This window comes from Cercospora kikuchii (assembly GCF_019650295.1).
Source record: "Cercospora kikuchii DNA, contig_00001, whole genome shotgun sequence".
Classification (NCBI taxonomy): domain Eukaryota; kingdom Fungi; phylum Ascomycota; class Dothideomycetes; order Mycosphaerellales; family Mycosphaerellaceae; genus Cercospora; species Cercospora kikuchii.
This window is the reverse complement of record NW_025408582.1, coordinates 959,910-977,397: the sequence shown is the minus strand read 5'-3', so window position 1 is coordinate 977,397 and position 17,488 is coordinate 959,910. Positions and strand designations below refer to the sequence as shown.

Genomic DNA, 17,488 nt, shown 5'->3' with positions numbered 1-17,488 from the left:
CCACGCACGGGAGGTTACCGCGCTTGCCTTGATCAAGAACGGCGCTTACAGCTGAGTCCAGAAGCAACATTTTGATGAGCAGAGGAAAGTAGGTTCAAACGGAACGACAATTCTACTCAGGTTCATGGCAAGATGGCTGTCCAACGAGGTCAAAGTGGATCGCGTTAACCCGATCCGTGCCAAGCTTCGGCAGCTCGCCACACCTGCCTCCAAACTTGCGCGACCAGCTCCATCTCTGGAAATTTTGTATTTGCGCCTCTCTTGTACATTCGAAAATTCCAACATCTACAACAAACATGGCGCCCTCCAAGGTTATCACAAAGAAGACGACGACCGAGGTCGCAGTCCCCACGAGCAGCTCCCCTTACCAACTTGACCCATCGCAAACCATCAAAGCCACCACCGCCCTGCTCAAAAAGATCAACGCCGATGTCTCCACCAAATCGTCGTCGCGCGAGAAAGCAAATCTCCTCGCTGATGCCGACGATGGCGAGGAAGTCGAGGAAGACAGCCCAGTCTGGCTTGTTCTGACAACGAAAAAGCACATCGTCGACAAGAAGCGTCTCAAACCAGGCAAAATCGTTCTTCCGAATCCGTTGCGCAGTGTCGATGAGGAAGGATTGAGGATTTGCCTGATTACTGCAGATCCGCAGAGAAAATACAAAGACCTCGTTGCCGAGTCTTCGTTTCCGCTTGATGTGGGGAAGAGGATCGCGCGTGTCATTGGGATGGAGAAGCTGAAGTCCAAGTACAAGAGCTACGAGTCGAAGAGGCAGCTTTTCTCGGAATATGATGTCTTCTTGGCCGACGATCGCATCATTACATATTTGCCAGGTGTGCTGGGCAAGGTGTTCTATAAGGGTGGCTCAAAGAGACCCATTCCAGTGACGCTGGAGGGCAAGAGGCAGAATATCCTAGAGAACGGCGAGAAGAGGAGAAAGCTCGCTGAAGGAGGCAGCAAAGTGGAGAAGAAGGATGTCAGGCCTGAGGATGTGGCGCATGAGATTACAAAAGCATTGGGAGCTGCGCTTGTCCACCTCGCACCTTCGACCACGACTGCGATTAAGGTTGGCAAGGCGAGCATGACAGCTGAACAAGTGCAAGCGAACGTCGAAGCTGTGGTTAATGGGATGGTAGAGAAGTACGTGCCACAGCAATGGCGGAACGTGCGAGCTGTGCATGTCAAGGGACCAGAGACTGCGGCTTTGCCCATCTGGCTTACAGATGAGCTGTGGGCTGATGAGCACGACGTACTCGATGAGGCACCCTCAAAGGAGAACCCAGGCAAGAAGCGCAAGCGCAGTGCGCTTACAGACGCGAACGGCAACGAGTACGTCGAGATTCCTGGTCCGGATGGAAAGATGCGAAAAGTGGAGAAGAAGAAGCGCAAGAGTGATGTCGCTGAGGTGGAAGAGGAGCCTGCTCTGCCAAAGAAGAGAAAGAGCGAGAGCAAAGAGGAGATTGAGGCCAAGGAGCAGGAGAAGGCTGAGAAGGCGGCGAGAAAGGAGGCATTGAAGAAGCAAAAAGATGCTGCTGCTGGCAAGGTCAAGGCGAGCGTGAATGGCGAGTCGAAGAAGGCGAAGAAGGGCAAGTCTTCTGCCTAGGACCGGACTGTATGGCGTTCGAACAGGGACTGGGGCGTCGACGGCGTCCTGCATGATAATGGGTTTGTACAGCAGCTCGCCTGCCTTTGAGCAGTCGAAAAACATGGTCCGCAAGACCACTCAAGCTTGGCTTGGTTTTGGGCGTCGCAATTCGCGTGCCTCAATGTTCGTTCACCTTGTCCCCTATGCTATCATTCGTGAAGTTCGACCGTGATTTCTTGGTGTGTGAATCATCCCGACACCTGACAATGCTTCACTTGCAGCGTGCATACAAGACATACATGTAGTTGATATGATACGGATATTCACACTGGCGGTAGAAGCCGCTTCAAACCAGCACCCACGCGTGTGTTCTATCAAGTTCACTCGCATGTTCACATGTCGGCGATGATCAGGCACGCGGCTGTATCAGGCAAAGCGCGGCACGGGTGTCTTCAGTGACCCCGCGGGAATCCATGCATGTGCAACGTGACAGGGATCATCCAGCGTCACTTTCCTCGATTCCTACTTCTTCCTCACTCACTTGCGTACCTTCCGCTCTGCGCGTGCAAATAACACGTGCCTGCCTGCTACTTAACTCGCATGGCGACAAGAACCTCGCTTCTCGTTCAAATCTGAACTCTTCCCTCTACCCACACGACCCGCATCAAGCGAACGGCATATTCATCGGTCGCCCACGAAACTCCCACGACCACGCCGATTTCCAAACGCCGCCGCCGCTTTTCTGCACCTTGCCGACTGCCCTCGCACCCGGCTACGCACACACAAACACTTTTCCGCCCAGTATGGCCAGCCACGAGCCCGCCGTGCTCGCCTATCCGCACAAGACCGACATCTATACCTACCGCGTGCCCACCCCGCCACGCATCGTCGTTCCTCCACCCACTCTCAACGCCGATGCGGTCCCTGAAATTACCTTGCGAGCCATCAAATCGAGTACCTACAATTTCCTCCAAAGCGTCAACTATGACAACCTCGTCCAGTCTAACGCCCCGCTCGAATGGACATACGAACTGCGCCGCGAAGCTCAGACCATCCTACCGTTTCTGTGCTTAGGTCCCATGACGGCTGCCAAAGACGAAAAGTGGTTGCGTGAGCAGGGCGTCACAATGCTGCTGGGTGTGCGGCAGAAACAGGGATTCGAGTCGAGGCTCATGCAGACTCCCTTCCGCATGGCCGAAAAGCTGGGCATTGAGGCTCAGAGCGTAGATTTGACGGGCCACCAGGATCTGATCCGAAGCTTCGCGAGGACGAGTCAAATGATCAACGAGCACCTGTCTCGCATGTATCAATTGAGCAATGGACAGCAGTTGGGCAAAGTGTTGGTTTTCTGTGAAAGCGGAAACGAGCGCAGCGCTGGCGTGGTGGCTGCGTATTTGATGGAGATGCACGAGGACGTGGACTATATCAAGGCTATGCAGCTCTGCCAGGCTCAGCGATTCTGCGTCAACTTCGACGATTCTATGAAGAGGCTGTTGCAAGGGTACTGGGACATACTGTGCGCGCAGAGGACTGTGCAGGCGCAGCAGCAGGCGCACGAGAATGGTACTGGCCACGGAATGAATGGAGTCAGCGGATTCACGAATGGAGCATCTGCTCGCACGAAGAGAGTTCTGGAACGATCTCAAGATGACGATGTGAACATGGATGACGATGACGACCTGGAACGCTTCGGCGGCCGGACCTTTGCGCCCTTTATCGATCAGTCGCAATAGCACGGTAACGACGCGGCCAGCGTTACGGGGAGCGTTGCAGAATCAGAGGTCGAGTCCGGAGTCAAGAAGGCGGAGCAAGACTCAACAAACCAAGCATCGCCAACGGAGAATCTTAGTTCTGGGAACGCGGAGATCAGCGATACCAATGCTGGCTCGTCCTGGGCAGGAGAGCTGACACCATCCAAAGTCGATTCTTCAGACGAGATCTTTTCCGACTACGATGATGAAGCGGAACAGATTTTCGACAACGACTTCTGACAATTTCGCAAAACTACCATACGACTTGACAAATCTTTCTAGCGAACAGAGCACAGCGAGGAGTTTCAATATTAACAGGGAAAAGCAAACAGCATGGAATGGAGTTTGCTGTATAAGGAAGGCGCAGACGGACGTTCAGTGTCTCTTACGATACCCCATTTGCTTCGAGGCACAAACCGGGAGTTGTTTTCTTTTCGGAACGGAGGGCGTTTCTTGATTCAGCAGGTAGCCGTGAAAAGTCTCAAAGACGTTCAATTCTACGGAAGCTGAAGGAGAAGCGATAGAGAGAATAGCTGGCTATTAATGAAATGAAGCAATGAAGTCTCACCACTACTCTCTCTCCTCTTCTTCGATGTACTTCGATTTGCCGTCACTCCTTTCACACCCTTCGGACGAGTGGTGGAAGTGAGTAATGTAGAAGTGATTAGAGAAAGGGAACACCACCTTGAATGAAAAGCGAATCGGGAATGGATTTCGACTTGCTTTCTTGAATTTCCTTCTCTACCGCTATACAAAACGTTCCTCACTCCTTATGCCCCATTACTTTGGGACACTTCCAGGTTGCTCCTAATATGTCAAGGTAAAACAGCAGAAACGACTCATGCCCCAAGAACACTACTCGTCCCTAGCAGCAGGCTACAGCACAACTCTCACTCACACGATAGATCCTTCCCGTAGATCTCCAATGTCTCTCTGTCTCTCAAGACCAGCGCAGCCACAAGACACAATTGAATCGAATCTGAGTTGTACTTTGTGACGCGAGATGTCCTCATGCTTGCTTTGATGCTCGCAATTCTCTTGTTTACAACTTGGCCTTAGCACTAGTATTCTCACTCTCCAAAATCGCTCGAATATCCTGCGCCGCCTCATTCAAAAAGAACGCCATACGTTCCGCTCCGAGGTTCTTGCTGACGATGTTGAATTGGACGCTGTTTTCGTTGATCATGTAGGCGATTCTGTAAAACACACAAATACGTTAGCACATCGATTCGCATGTGATTAGCCTTTCCAGTGTTGGTTGGTACTCACCCCCATCCATCATCAATAACCTGACTCCAACCATATCCATTCCAGTACTCCGAAGACAACTGACTCGAAGAAATGAACCACGAGCTGCTGTACGTATACGCGGGATCCTTGAAAATCTGAGGAACTTCTTCGCCGTCTTTGAGGAGTTTCTTTAGACCGAAGAGATGGCGATCCACACCCTTTCCGTCGGAAGCGGCGGTAATATATTCGATGTGTGCACCGATGGCTTTGCGGAAGAGGTCACGGCACTCCTCGTCTGTGCTGAGATGGTGGGCCATGGCATTGCAGAAAGCGACCACTTCATCGGACACAGTTCTGCAAGTTTCCGTTCGTCCTTCCTGGAAACGTCTCGTGGCGGCGGATTCGTAGGTTGGACGGTTCTTGCCGTAGAATTTGTGGTAGCCGAGCTGGATGATCATTTGCACGTAGGCGTCGGGTGAGCACTTGAATTTCTTCATGAGGCCTTTGCCGTAGCCTTGGAAGGCTTCGACGCGGAGCTCGTGCTGGCTCATGAGCCCGACGTGGTGTGTTTGCGCGAGAGCGATGTCGGCGTAGTTCTCGCCTGAGAGCTTGAATTTCAGTGGTGCTGGGTCGGGAATGTCAGATCGGAATTGAGGGTTCTCGAAGTCGAGTTTGTCGTTGAACATCCAGTGAAGAATGGTATCATTGAGTCGTGAAGTGGGTGTGCCGTCCATCATGCTGTGTTCGCCGTTGAATCCAGAAGTGCCGTTGTCGTTGACAATAAACTGGCAAGGCTTGTCAAACCATCTGTTGCTGCCGTCGCCGTGCCAGTATTGGCGAGACCGCTCGTGAAGGGTCACCGGAGTGGCGTCGTCGAGACAGACAACGAATGAAGCACCTTCGATAGCCTCGAGCACTGCCTGGTTGGCTGGGTCTGCCTTGACCAGACGCTCCCGCATATCTGTCCAATTATCGCGGTTCTCCGTAGTCATGATGCCGACTGCTGGGGCCTTCTCTGCCATCTCATACACGCGTCTGAACTGGTACTCCAGCTCCTTCGCGCTCAGATTCTGGCCATTGTGGGTGTGTGGCACCTTGAAGAATGCATTCTTGCGAATGACGAGAATGTGCTGGTTCTGCTCTGCATCGTACTTGACGGGGTAGTCGGATGGCTTAGCTGGTCTTCTGCATGCGTTGAACATCCAGATGTACGAGTTCATAGCCATGGGGAGTTTCTTCATGTATTCTGGCTCCAGTGCGTTTGTGTCCACCTGCTTCTTGAACTCGAGTGTAGCGAATGCAATAGCTGCGGCACGCTTCGCCGGGTCCCTTCGTTTCCTGTCATCGCGGTGACTGTAGAAGTATGAGACGTATGGCACAATGGGGTCTCTGTATCCCAAATACGCCGCCTCGTTCCACCACTCGGACAACCAGTTCTTGGTCCCAGGGTCTGCAGCTCTGGCCTTTAGCCTGTCCTGTAGTGTATGTCCAACTGCGCCGGGCTTCACAAACGCCTCCACGGCCATCTTGGTGTTGTCATATTCGGCTGGTGTCAGCAGCGGGTGGACGGATTTCAGGTAGCGCTTCGCGGTCTCCTCGAGCGTAGGCACTGGTAATCGTGGCAGCGACTCCTCGAATCTGAGCATGGCACCTTTGCTATGGTCCTCCTTGTAGCCTTTTCCGGTGTAACCGTCAGTTCTCTATCCCATCACGCGACATTGCATGCTCCCACGTACCTGCCGGCAGATTGCTCTGCTTCCGCTTCTGTTGTTGTGCCATGGCGAATTTCTGTCAAAGCAATGAGTCTCACAATCGTCATTCAGAACAAAACACCTGGAGTACTTCGGCAGAAGTACCCATATATGTATCGGAAGCACACGCACCTGCAGGCCTGGAGTCGTTGTCCCTCGGTAAATGGCCGTCGCTGGAGCAGCAGTATTGAAGACTCGCCTTCTGGCAACCGCCGCGAACATGGCACAGTGGAACGAGGGTAGGACGAGCAAGAAGGAAGGGAACAGCTGGAGACACTCTGTGGCCTCGTACTAAGAATATTTCCGCAGCGCTGTGATAGCCGAAGCACCCTGTCGTTTCCCGCGGTCGAAGCTGGCAATTCTCGTCGCGCGCGCTGCACTTTTGCGTAGCTCCGGGCGGCCGTCTCGTGGTTGGTGCTGCCGGCTGCTGTCGTCACAACGCAGCCCGTTCCTTAGACCTCGGCACAAAAGCAGACGCTGCGGATTCTGTCTTCGGCGCGACAGGGGTCGCTCGGTCTTTGATCGTCTTTCACAGGTGAGCCGCGTGATATCAGCTGCAGGTCGACATGTGTCTGTGTAGTTGAGATCGGAGGGTGAGGTGTTGCCCGTCTAGTGAAACTGGTCGTCTCCTGCCCAGCACCAGAGGACAGCGCAGCGCCCAGAAGTACCGCCAACTTGACTCGGATTCCCGTCCTTCCCCACGGCTAACCCACGAGAGATGGGATCCGCTCACGGAACCAAGTCTGGCCCCCCTGGTATACCGAGCTCTTGTGGGACGCGCTCCGAGTTACGTGCGATTATGCCGTGGCTTCTGTGGTGGATTCTGCATGTGGAGAGGGCTCAGCAGAATGGTGCATAAGGGCTGTCGTGTTGATGGTCAAGTGATGTTCTAATATTTTATGCACATGGCTCGGAGCATACGGCTTGTTGTCTTACTTTCGCCTCATATCGGCGACGGGCATTATACTTGGCAGGCACGGCATGCTGGCGAGTTCCGTGAAGCTACGATGCTTGTCACTGAGCTGGCAATCTCCAGCTGAGTGCAACTGAGGAGTACGCAATTCAATTTCACAGGAAATACTTGTAGAAGGTGACTAGAGATAGGATAGCTGGGTAATGTTACACGCGACTTTTGCAGGATACAGTAATCTACAGCTGGGTTACAGAAGCTCTATGCCACAAAATCCCCATTGCAGAAGCAGCCTCCGTCACAGCGTCCGGCGCACAACCGGACTCTGCTTGATCGTTCGTTCACTCCTTCACCCTCAATTCATGCAATTGTGAATCTAAGGGTTCTCCTTGACCCACTGCTCACCCTTCTCAATGTTCTTCTTGAGGTCCTTCAAGCACACGTCGAGGAGCTTCTGCTCGTGCTCGGTGACCTTGCCCACTGGGTGGATCTCCTCAACACCATTAGGTCCAAGAGTGACCTTGGATGCGAAGTAGTTCACGCCCTGGTCCTTGTAAAGTGGTGAGTCGACGTAGGTTGGCTCGACAACGCCCTTCTCGCCCTGAGCGGCCTTGAGGAGAGACTCGGTGAAGCGGGCACCAGCCATGGCCATGGAGAGGGTGGCAGATCCAGCACCGTCCTTGGCCTTGACGACCTCGTCACCACCGAATTGCACACGCTTGACGTACTCATCACGCTCGGCACCCTCGAGCTTGTGGCCAGCTTGGCTCAGGAGTGGGACGATGGTCTCGCCGGAGTGACCTCCAACCACGGTGATGTTCTCGTTGGCTGGGTCGTTGTTCTTGATCTGAGAGATGAAACGCGAGGCACGGACAACGTCGAGGGTGGTCACACCGAAGAGCTTCTTTGGGTTGTAGACACCCGCCTTCTTGAACACCTCGGCGGTGATTGGGACGGTGCTGTTGACAGGGTTCGAGATGATGAGCATGTGAGCGTCAGGGCAGTTTTTGGCGGCGGCCTTGGCGAGGTCGCGGACGATCGATGCGTTGGTGTTGAACAGGTCTGTAAGCAGTTCATCAGCCAATGCCACACTGCACATTCGAAGATAGAGACCATGTACCGTCACGGGTCATGCCTGGCTTGCGTGGAACACCAGCTGGGATAACCACAATGTTGGCGCCCTTGAGGGCAGCAGCCAGACCGGCCTCACCGGCCTCGTAGCCAACGACCTTGATTGATCATCAGTTATCGCACTTCTTCTGTATCGACTTGTCCCATGCATACTGTGCTCTTGGTGTTGATGTGGCCAACATCGGCGGCAACACCTGGTGCCATGCGCACATCGTAGAGTCCGAGTTCGCTCACTCGTGGGTTGAGCTTCAAGAGGAGAGACAGAGGCTGGCCGATACCACCAGCGGCTCCGAGGACGACGACCTTGGATGCCTGTAGACACGCGTTATGGTTAGCTTCCAATGCCTGCTGGTCGCGCCGCGGTTGAAGGGATGCGATGGAAAGCAGCTCACATTGCTAGCAGTCGCGGAGAATGCCCGGCGCTGGACGGCGGCGCCGAGGACGGACTGCGAGACCTTGCGTGCGGCGAACATGATGGCAGTGAGGGACGAGATGCTGGATTCGGAGAGTGGGAGATGTCGTGTCGAGTATGTCGAGTGCAATGGAGATGGAAACAATAATCTTCGGACAGCTGGGTCGGCGTCTCAACCACGAAAGTTTGACAGGGTTTGTTTGCTCGGGGGAGCTTTCCAGTCCGTCATCGGTTCCCACTCCACTTCACCTCTCTTTTCACGAACAGCTTCGTACATTCTATATACTGATGATCAGTTTACAATGATCGGAGCTCGTTGGTAGACGGGACTGGGCCTACCCGAATACATTGCAGACTTGTCACTGCTACCCGGTTGCAAGCACCACGGCAAGAAGCATCCATCTACTTCCAGACCGCGAGATCTTGGCGTGGGTCAAGTGGTTCGATGGCAGCATAGCTTCCAGATGGCACTTATAATGCATTCCGGCTGCCTTTGAACGCTTCAGTATGCTCTACCCGAACTCAAGCTGGATCGTATTGCGGTGCACGTTCTGCTGAAGGGCCATAACAGACAGGCTATGCGACAGCCATTCCATTCCCTAAGTCCAACACACCTCCATTGTCTCCCACGCGACTACCTACTAACTTACAACCCCCCGAAGCAAAAGGCAGAGACCCTCGCAACCATGTACCACCTCTCCGCGCACAAAAAGTTTGCCACACCCATGGATCACAGAGCACAGCTTAGCCTGCACTGCCTCCGGAAACCTGCAGATTTTCACAAGTCCGTGAACTGGCAGTTGACCTTTATATACGGTTAAACTTGCACCACTCTCAGGGAAGTAGCTCACTCAGAGAAATGGACTCTTCATTGGCTGTTCACAGCCCTTCCCTCTGTCTTCTTCTTTTGCCAATTCCTCTAAAGTCGCGAGTTCGAATCCGGACTTGCCACTTTTTGTTTTTTTCTCTTTCGCTCACGTTTCGCAGTTCTTCCTTAATTGCTTATTGCCGCTCTTCAATTTTGCACTCTGCGTTGCACATTCTTAGACGCGTCACATGAGGCAGTCGCATAACATTGCATTTTGCTACCCACATCGCAATCGGAGCTGAATCCGTATTCTCACCCACTTACCTCAATTACCTCCACGCACCTGTCCTTCCTTCTGCGCTTCCCCAAGTCACACCCATCAGAGACATTCATCACTCTCTCATTTACTATTGTGACAATCATTGCGAACACATGAAAAAACACAAAATTGAACACGAGGATCCCACACATCATTTCCATTGTCAACGACAAAAAGCTAACAATAAACAAGAGGATATCTGAAAAAGCAACAGCAACAACAGCAACAACTTCAAACCACATCGCACGCTAATAAAGACCTCTCAAAATCAAACATCGCATGCCGCTGACTGCGGCGCTCCTTCTTCTCCTTCGCAGAGTCTCATTCTGGTTTCGCGACTTGGAAAACCGTTGTCGCTTCTCCTGCCTACTGGTAGCAATCTTCATGCTTGCAAATTCTGCCTGCTCTTCTGCTTTCCCTTCCTGTCCTCCTCGATACTACTCGTCGCATATCCCGGGCACATTAGACCTGTAGCCCTGGCTGGCCTGCTTGCCGCCAAGGATTTGTCCCTCTCTCTTCCTCTTCGTCTCCTGTTCAAAGACGCCACTGACCGCTTGCTCAAAACCGACTTCTCAGAAAAGTGTAAAGAAGCAATATATCCAAAGAAGCGGAAAACAAGCAAAGCAGAAAAATTCAAAAAACCACAGAGAAGATCTCTTTCTTTCATTGTCTTTCTCTCATCCAACTAGAAATCCCCAATCCCTCACACGACATATCACTCCTCTCCAAAAACCCCTCTATGATTCTCCAGCAATGCCTGCACCGCTGCCCTCTGCACCTGCATATCACTCATCTCGCGCTCAATAGATAGCGGCCGCATAATCGTCGGCGCAAAAACGACCGCGAGATTCAACGGCGTCATCAAATTCTTGCTCTCGTACGTAACGACTTTCGCCAAATGCTGGAACAAAAAGCCCAAACAATCGCGATGCGCGTCCGGAAGGCTATCGATGGCGGCGCGCAATGCCGAAGCCTGCTTCTCCTTATCCTGAATTTGGCCGGCTTCGAGTAGAGCGTCGTAGACGTCGTAAGTGATGAGTGGGGTAGGCAATTTGCGGAAATATTGCTTCAGTGCGCTGGTGATGGCGTGGATATCCAAGTCCTCGTCGGAGATGTCAAAACTGGGGTCCTTTTCGAAGCCTTGTTGGACTTGCTTCACTTGGCCCGCGCCGCCTGATTTGCGGTAGATGCCTTCGACATCAATGCCGCGCAGCTCGACTTCGGCGATACAGGTCAAGACGATACCGGGCACGACGCGACCTTCGTGTTCACAGCGGGAAGAGAGCTCGGAGCCGAAGAGGACTACAGACGTTAGCATAGAAACATCGCATCTGAGCTGCATCATACACTTACCAGATCCATCGGCAGCAGCCAAGTTGACATTGCTGCTGTTCTTCAAGTGCATGCCAGCTTTACCATTGGCATTCTTGAAGAAGCCATGATTCTTCTCGTCGGTTAATGTCTGCTTGCTGTTGACGCTGCTGTGATCGCTTCCAGGCATCGCTTGTCCGTTATGGCTTGAATTGTAAGGCATGCCAATGGTATACTGGCCCTTTTGTGGCTGTTCATTGCCAACAAAGGCACCCTTGATGCCCTTGCTCACCTTCCCGGCCACCTTTTCACCACCTCGCCGCCAGTTAAACTTCTTCGGCTGAGCACCCTTTCGGATGTTCACCACTTGCGGCGTCGTGAGAATTGTTGCTTGTTCAGAATCTGGATCCTGCAGCAAGTTTGGCATTGATGTGTCGGTGACGACAGGGTTGAGGTTTCGCACTTCTGCGGACGACGCATCCTTCATATTGCCATTGTAGATTCCAAGTCCGTTGGCTCCAGGTGTGCCGTTTGGCGCGCGATTGTCCTGGTACATGCCCTGTATACTTCGAATGAGCTCATTGTTGTGAGAGGCCAGTTGCGCGTTCTTGGTCGACAATGACTCGTACTCCTGGAATCCCTTGTCTTTCATCTGGATCAAGCTGCCAATCTCGTCGGTGAGCTCGTTGCGCTTGCGAATCAAGTCTTCAATTTGAGCACCCATATTGTCTTTGAGTTTCTGTAATGAATCCGCGAAGTCACGCAAAATGCTCGACTTCAGCGCAGAGATGTCCAGTGGCTGGTTGGTATCCTTGACCTTGGCCAGATGCTCCGTCATGGTTTCAAGCTCCCGTACAATCATCTCGCGCTGCGTGTCGAGGAATGCCATTGTGGAGCGCTTTTCTCGCAATTCGCTGTTGGCCGCCTTAAGGTCACCGCTATTGTCGAGTTTCTCCTGCAGCTTCAGCTTCTCCGACTCCAGTTCAGCGATATGCTGCTGGGCACGCCGAAGCGACGCGCGGACCGACTCGAAGCCGTCAGCACTTGTGGGTGAGGTGATGTTCGGTGTCGCGCTTGCGAGCGATCCATTCCTAGGCGATTGCCCTCCTTGCGTGGGCGCGCGATCACTGAAACTTCTGCCATGCTTCACAGCATTAGACACACGTCTCAGCACCGAAGGAGAAGACGATCCGTTGTTGCTCGATGTTTGTGGGGCCTCTCCCCGAAGTATTCGTCCCATTTCGTCGTCCATACTAAAGCCGCCGTCGAGACTGTACTTCGGTAGACCAGCACTTCGCAGACCAGGAGATAGCTGCTGGGCGTCGCGATCTTCACTCTGTAGAGTGCTGATCGAATCATTCTGTCTGTGCCTTTCCGTTGCCGCTGGTGGAGGTGGCGGGGGAGCGTGTCGAGGTGCAATAAAGTCATCGTTAGCAACGGACTTGCTGGGTGCAGTCGGTCGCGTGGCAGACCGCGGCGGCGGAGCGAGATCAAGGCTGACCCGCTGCTGTGGTTCGGGTCTCGAACGGCTGGTATCCCGAGATATGGTGCTCTGTGCGTCGACGAAAGATGTACCCATGGACGACGCTGAAATGTCCCTTTTGTGGGCTGTATTGGTGCTGGGAGTCAACTGCTCACTTGCTGACTGCATAGTAATAGCGGGTGCTGTGTTCAAAGAGTCTCCTCGCAATGGTAGACCTCTGTCAGCGTGTCGGGGTGGAACAGGCGTAGCTCCCGGAGTGGTACCATCCTTGCGCCTGGGGTCGTCGAATGGGTTGACAGAGTTCTGCGATCCTACGGACACTGGAGAAATGGGCTTGTTGGAATCGCTATCCCGACTTAACCTTTCCATAGGCGATACCGCATCTGATTCTCCTGTGCGCGAAGTCTTCCGCGAGTCAGCTCGTTTCGAGGTCGGAACTTCTCCGAGTCGGAAAGGGTCCTGGGGGCTAGCTTGATTGCTCATTGCTTTGTGGTCTGTTGCCAGAGGATGTGGTTGAGGCTTGCTGGCAGTCCGCTCAGGTGGAGAGGTGACCACAGGCGTAGCACCATTCACAGGCGTATTGCCCCCAGAGGTATCCCGCTTCCTGCTACGGCCCTTGTCTTGATACAAAATGTGTGGACTCGGCTTGGAATGGCTCGCCGAGCGATCCCGGTCAGGTTCGCGTTCAGTGGAGACAGATCTCGACGAAGCACTGGCAGTGCCGGGGCGCCCATCTTGCGAATGCTCTTTCGTGGACGGCTTTGCCGATAGCCGCCCATTTGCGCCAAAATAGTCCCTCGGCAGCTGGTTCTCCTTCTGCACTGTTGGTGGTGATAGTTCCTCGGGTGCTCTCGAAGTTCTGTTTCGCGGCATTGACGTCTGGGATTGTGGGGGCGCTTGCACTGGCGTGGGATCGAACGCCATCGGGAGAAAGCCCCTCTCGGAATCGTCATCGTCGTTCGAGCTCGACACGTTGGAAGGTCTCCCTTCGCCATATGTACTGGCTGGCAATGTGGGCCCATCTGCTTGCGATCAGTTCCTGATTGTTCCTGCTCAAAAACGCCGTTCAACTCACCTTTCCGTGTGGTTTCAGTAAGCGGGGATACGTCGCGATTGTAATTCTTGGAGTGAGATGCACCGCGAGTGCGTGACGTCGTGTGCTTCTGTGATGCGGATTCCAATTGCGGTGTCTGGTTGGCCGAGTCCGTCTCGGGCGCTGCCTCACTCTCTGGTGTGAAGGCACTTTGAGGCGCAACTCCAGGAGGAAGCGAAGGCAATGCCTTATCGTGCCCCGGTTGCGCTCCTGCCGCTGTCTGTTTCGGTGTTCGCGCTTTTTTCCGCCGTCGCGCCATGAGACTCTCATGACAGCTCATGCAGAAGATGCCCTGCGATGTGCGAGCATATCGCAGATTCTCAATCTTCCTCTTGCAATTTCGACATCGGAAACATCCCGAGCAAAAGGCCTGGTCGCCCGTCAAAATTGCCAGGTCCTCGATTTTGTTGTTGCATGCGCTGCAGCTGTATGTACAGTTGTTGCAGATGAGACTGCCATCACCGAGTAGCAGCAGGTTGGCGTCCGAGTCCAGAAGAGTGCCGCATGTATTACATCGGAAGCAATCAATGTGCCATCGGTTGCCCGCTGTGTCATCATCGTCAGCATGAATTCCATCCCGCAGCCAGATTTCCATCATGTTGTCTGCGCCGCACATGCTCATGCAGAATCAGAGGAGGATCGCACGTACCAAGTTCAAATGCTTTGCCCTCTTCGAGTATCTGTAGCGACGTGTTAGTTAGACTTTCCATGTCGCAACCTACTTGGAATTGGATGTGATGATACCTCTCCACAGCCCTTGCACGGGTATACCACATCCTCCTGCTCCATAGGTGATTCGGGGTATGTGCTAGGAGACTCCATCGTAGCCATTGTCACTGCCGTGGGCTCAGCCCGGGCAATGGGTCATGCAATGCCGGAGCGGCGACGCCTTCGGATGTCGCTGGCGCTGATAGCCTGATGTGTTCGTTCGTCGTGCTTCGTGATCGCGATCTAACTCGTGGGTCCTGCTCTTCCGCTGCGGTGTTGCTTGCTTGCTTGCTTCTTCTCTTTTCACGCAGCTCCCGTGCTGCTATGTGTCTCCTTGCTCGCCGGCTCGCATGAAGCATTCGCGACAATGCTCCTCCCAACAGTGCAGCTCCAAGTCCAAGCGAGTGTGGCCGCGCCGTCGCGCACCGCCGCCGTGAGTGCCGACAGGAGGTGTCGGTGGTGAGGATGACGAGGCGTGGTTGCAGCACAGAGGCGGCAGAAGACCAGTCCCGCCCCAGTCAGCGAGGTCCAGTTGCGCCAAGGTTGGAAGTGAAGGGGGGACCAGCTCAGATCTCGACCGCTCAAACTCTCGCTCGGGCGGCGTGAGCGAATGGCGCTTGCGGGTTCGGGCTAGCTGGGCGCAGCTACAACAGTGACTTCCCCAACATCGACGACGCCGCTCGGAGGGTCGGCGGAGGTGGTGCAGCACGGCGATAATGGCTCGGCTAGGCACAGCGATCGAGCAGCAGCAGCAGGGCGTCACGAGAGAGCGCAAGCAGGCAGTGGGATTGCAGACCCGCGAGACGGCTGACACTTCAAAGCACCTCGCAGACCAGGGCTCGCCTGCGAGCACTCTCTCCCTCTGCACAGGCCGGCGCGCAACAGACGCATCTTGAAACAGCCTTTCCGCTGGCCTTCCTAGCGTCCGCTTGCCGTCTGTATACCGTACGTTGCGCTCCACCACCAGCTCGGCGCACGGGTATGCCGTGCGACGCGCGTGGGACAGACAGGAAGCTATGCGCCACTCACTGCGACGTCTCATGGCGAGCACTCGCTGTGCTGCGGTGTTTGGCTCGACGAAAACCACGCCATCAGCCTACTGGCCGGGCGCGCGTCTCAGCTCTGGGGGCCCCAAGGTGAAACTTGGACGCACGGCGGCCGAGCCTCTCATCGAGATGAAGACGTGCAATGTGCCGCAAACCCACGCAGATCTGCCTGGTGTGCTGCCTCATCCTGCCTGACCGCTGGGACGCGGTCTGTTTGGTCCATCACTGGCCGTCCCAAATAGATTCGACGACCCCTGTTGCCAGTGGGCGCGCGCTGTCGCAGACTCTCTCGCGCAGCCTGTCAAACGCCCTGAATTCGAGGCCAAATCCTTCGCGGCTATCCCGCATGCGCCTCTGTTGGTGCTTTTCCTCTCGCTAAGGCAACTTTGTCGTGAAAGCCGAGCTCGAGCCCACGAGCACACGCGAGACCCTGAGCGCGACACGCAAATTATTGCTGGCCCACCAGCGTATGCTGTACCGGACGTGACGCGCCTCATCGAAGCAGCAATGCAGCGTGGAGGAGACGAGAATAGGGGCCAAGGCAGGTCCAGGATGATGACCCAACATCGGGCCAGCCTCACCGCTGAATTGCTGCAAAACTGTCTTACAGCCTCTCCTATGGAAGCGTCAGCAGATCACCACACCCTCTTCGTGCTGCGCAACAGCACACATCGTCATATGCAAATGTCCACACGTTGCGACAACACTTTTGGTTCGGTCGGCGAATTGTCGTGCGCAAGCGGACCGCTTTTCGCGCTCTCGCCAGCTCGCAGCCCGCATCAACCTAATGCGCCTCATAGCCGCTATCGAGAACCTCGGATTGGCGAATCATAATAAAGATCAGAGCTTGGCCAGACTTCACCCTCGCCAGATTAGGAGTGTACACAGATACATTATTCTCCCACGCCTGCTGTCTCTCATCGAACGCTGATCCGGCTGACAACGCTGACGCTGCCCAAAGGAAGCAACGGGCAGAGAAGCGTTCTCAGTGGCGTTGACCCAAGAAACGCCGAACACGTTGGAACGTGTACCGTCGCAGCCTTACAGCCTGTCGATGCTCATCTACACCATGCCGCTAGGGCATCAGAACCACATCCGGAGTGGCTTCCGTTGCATATGCTGCAGGATGGCAAAGGTCATATGAACAAACACATCCTGCACCAGCACAACTCCAAGGCACATTCGACATCTGATTCGCCCGCTTCCTATCTGTCAGGTACAGCACGTACAGCACACATCGATCGCATCGCACTAGAAACTCAGGAGTCACTCCACGCAACAAATGTCCGGTCAACTGATAACAACGCTCGATGCGAGAAATACTCGTCGATCCTGCAAATAGACCTATGTTTCCAAGGAGCAACAATCATAGTTGCAATCACATTCTGACGCCACGACCACGCCGTTGACCCCACATCTCCAACTTCACCGTGCTCGCCCCCTTACTCGTACCTATACTCCTTCTAGAATGAGACCAAGATCGACAAACGCTTGATCCGCCCCTGCAGCAACCAGTGCATCTTTTCATTGCCTTCTTCGGGCAATTCTATAGGCTAGTGGCAGTGACGAGAGAGATGCTCTCACGAAGCTTGGCTATTCTGCGTTCGCATGGGCAACACATCAATTGATTCTCTCACTCTTGCCCCAAATTTCACATGCATGCATGCATCACATGAACAACGCATGAGAAGGACGATGGGTAACTTCGATACGTCCTCAAAGCAGGTATTATATACCAAAATGCTATACCGCAAGGGAGGACCCTAGAAAGAAGCTGGAAGTAGTGGTGGTAGTAGTGGTAGTACTGTTTGGTCGCTTGTTCCTCCATTGCAACCAACCCTCCCAAAACCAAAAAACACTCCCCATCTTTTCCATCCCCTCCAATCCAACGCCTGCGCTTGTACTTAGTGGTATTACGGCAATGCGTGCCTGCAAGAGGGACAAAAGAG

General features: G+C 54.0%; 5 protein-coding genes across 5 annotated transcripts; 2 read left to right on the top strand and 3 right to left on the bottom strand.

Annotated features, from left to right (window-relative positions):
* Window positions 1–296: 296 nt before the first annotated feature.
* Window positions 297–1,604, top strand: CKM354_000030700 (uncharacterized protein; the record flags this gene model as incomplete). The annotated part of the gene is made up of 1 exon (XM_044795392.1): window positions 297–1,604. The coding sequence occupies one exon, from the start codon at window positions 297–299 to the stop codon at window positions 1,602–1,604; it is 1,308 nt and encodes a 435-aa protein (XP_044651327.1).
* Window positions 1,605–2,059: 455 nt separating this feature from the next.
* CKM354_000030600 (uncharacterized protein) lies at window positions 2,060–3,319 on the top strand (the record flags this gene model as incomplete). Its single annotated transcript, XM_044795391.1, has 1 exon — window positions 2,060–3,319. The coding sequence occupies one exon, from the start codon at window positions 2,060–2,062 to the stop codon at window positions 3,317–3,319; it is 1,260 nt and encodes a 419-aa protein (XP_044651326.1).
* Window positions 3,320–4,379: 1,060 nt separating this feature from the next.
* Window positions 4,380–6,540, bottom strand: CKM354_000030500 (uncharacterized protein; the record flags this gene model as incomplete). The annotated part of the gene is made up of 4 exons (XM_044795390.1): window positions 4,380–4,533; window positions 4,607–6,242; window positions 6,304–6,355; window positions 6,451–6,540. The coding sequence occupies 4 exons, from the start codon at window positions 6,538–6,540 to the stop codon at window positions 4,380–4,382; spliced, it is 1,932 nt and encodes a 643-aa protein (XP_044651325.1).
* Window positions 6,541–7,604: 1,064 nt separating this feature from the next.
* Window positions 7,605–8,832, bottom strand: CKM354_000030400 (malate dehydrogenase MDH1; the record flags this gene model as incomplete). The annotated part of the gene is made up of 4 exons (XM_044795389.1): window positions 7,605–8,290; window positions 8,349–8,457; window positions 8,513–8,671; window positions 8,752–8,832. 4 exons carry the CDS (start codon window positions 8,830–8,832, stop codon window positions 7,605–7,607), a joined length of 1,035 nt encoding a protein of 344 aa, XP_044651324.1.
* A 1,781-nt stretch (window positions 8,833–10,613) lies between these two features.
* CKM354_000030300 (uncharacterized protein) lies at window positions 10,614–14,616 on the bottom strand (the record flags this gene model as incomplete). Its single annotated transcript, XM_044795388.1, has 5 exons — window positions 10,614–11,200; window positions 11,252–13,714; window positions 13,768–14,331; window positions 14,435–14,465; window positions 14,530–14,616. The coding sequence occupies 5 exons, from the start codon at window positions 14,614–14,616 to the stop codon at window positions 10,614–10,616; spliced, it is 3,732 nt and encodes a 1,243-aa protein (XP_044651323.1).
* Window positions 14,617–17,488: the final 2,872 nt, after the last annotated feature.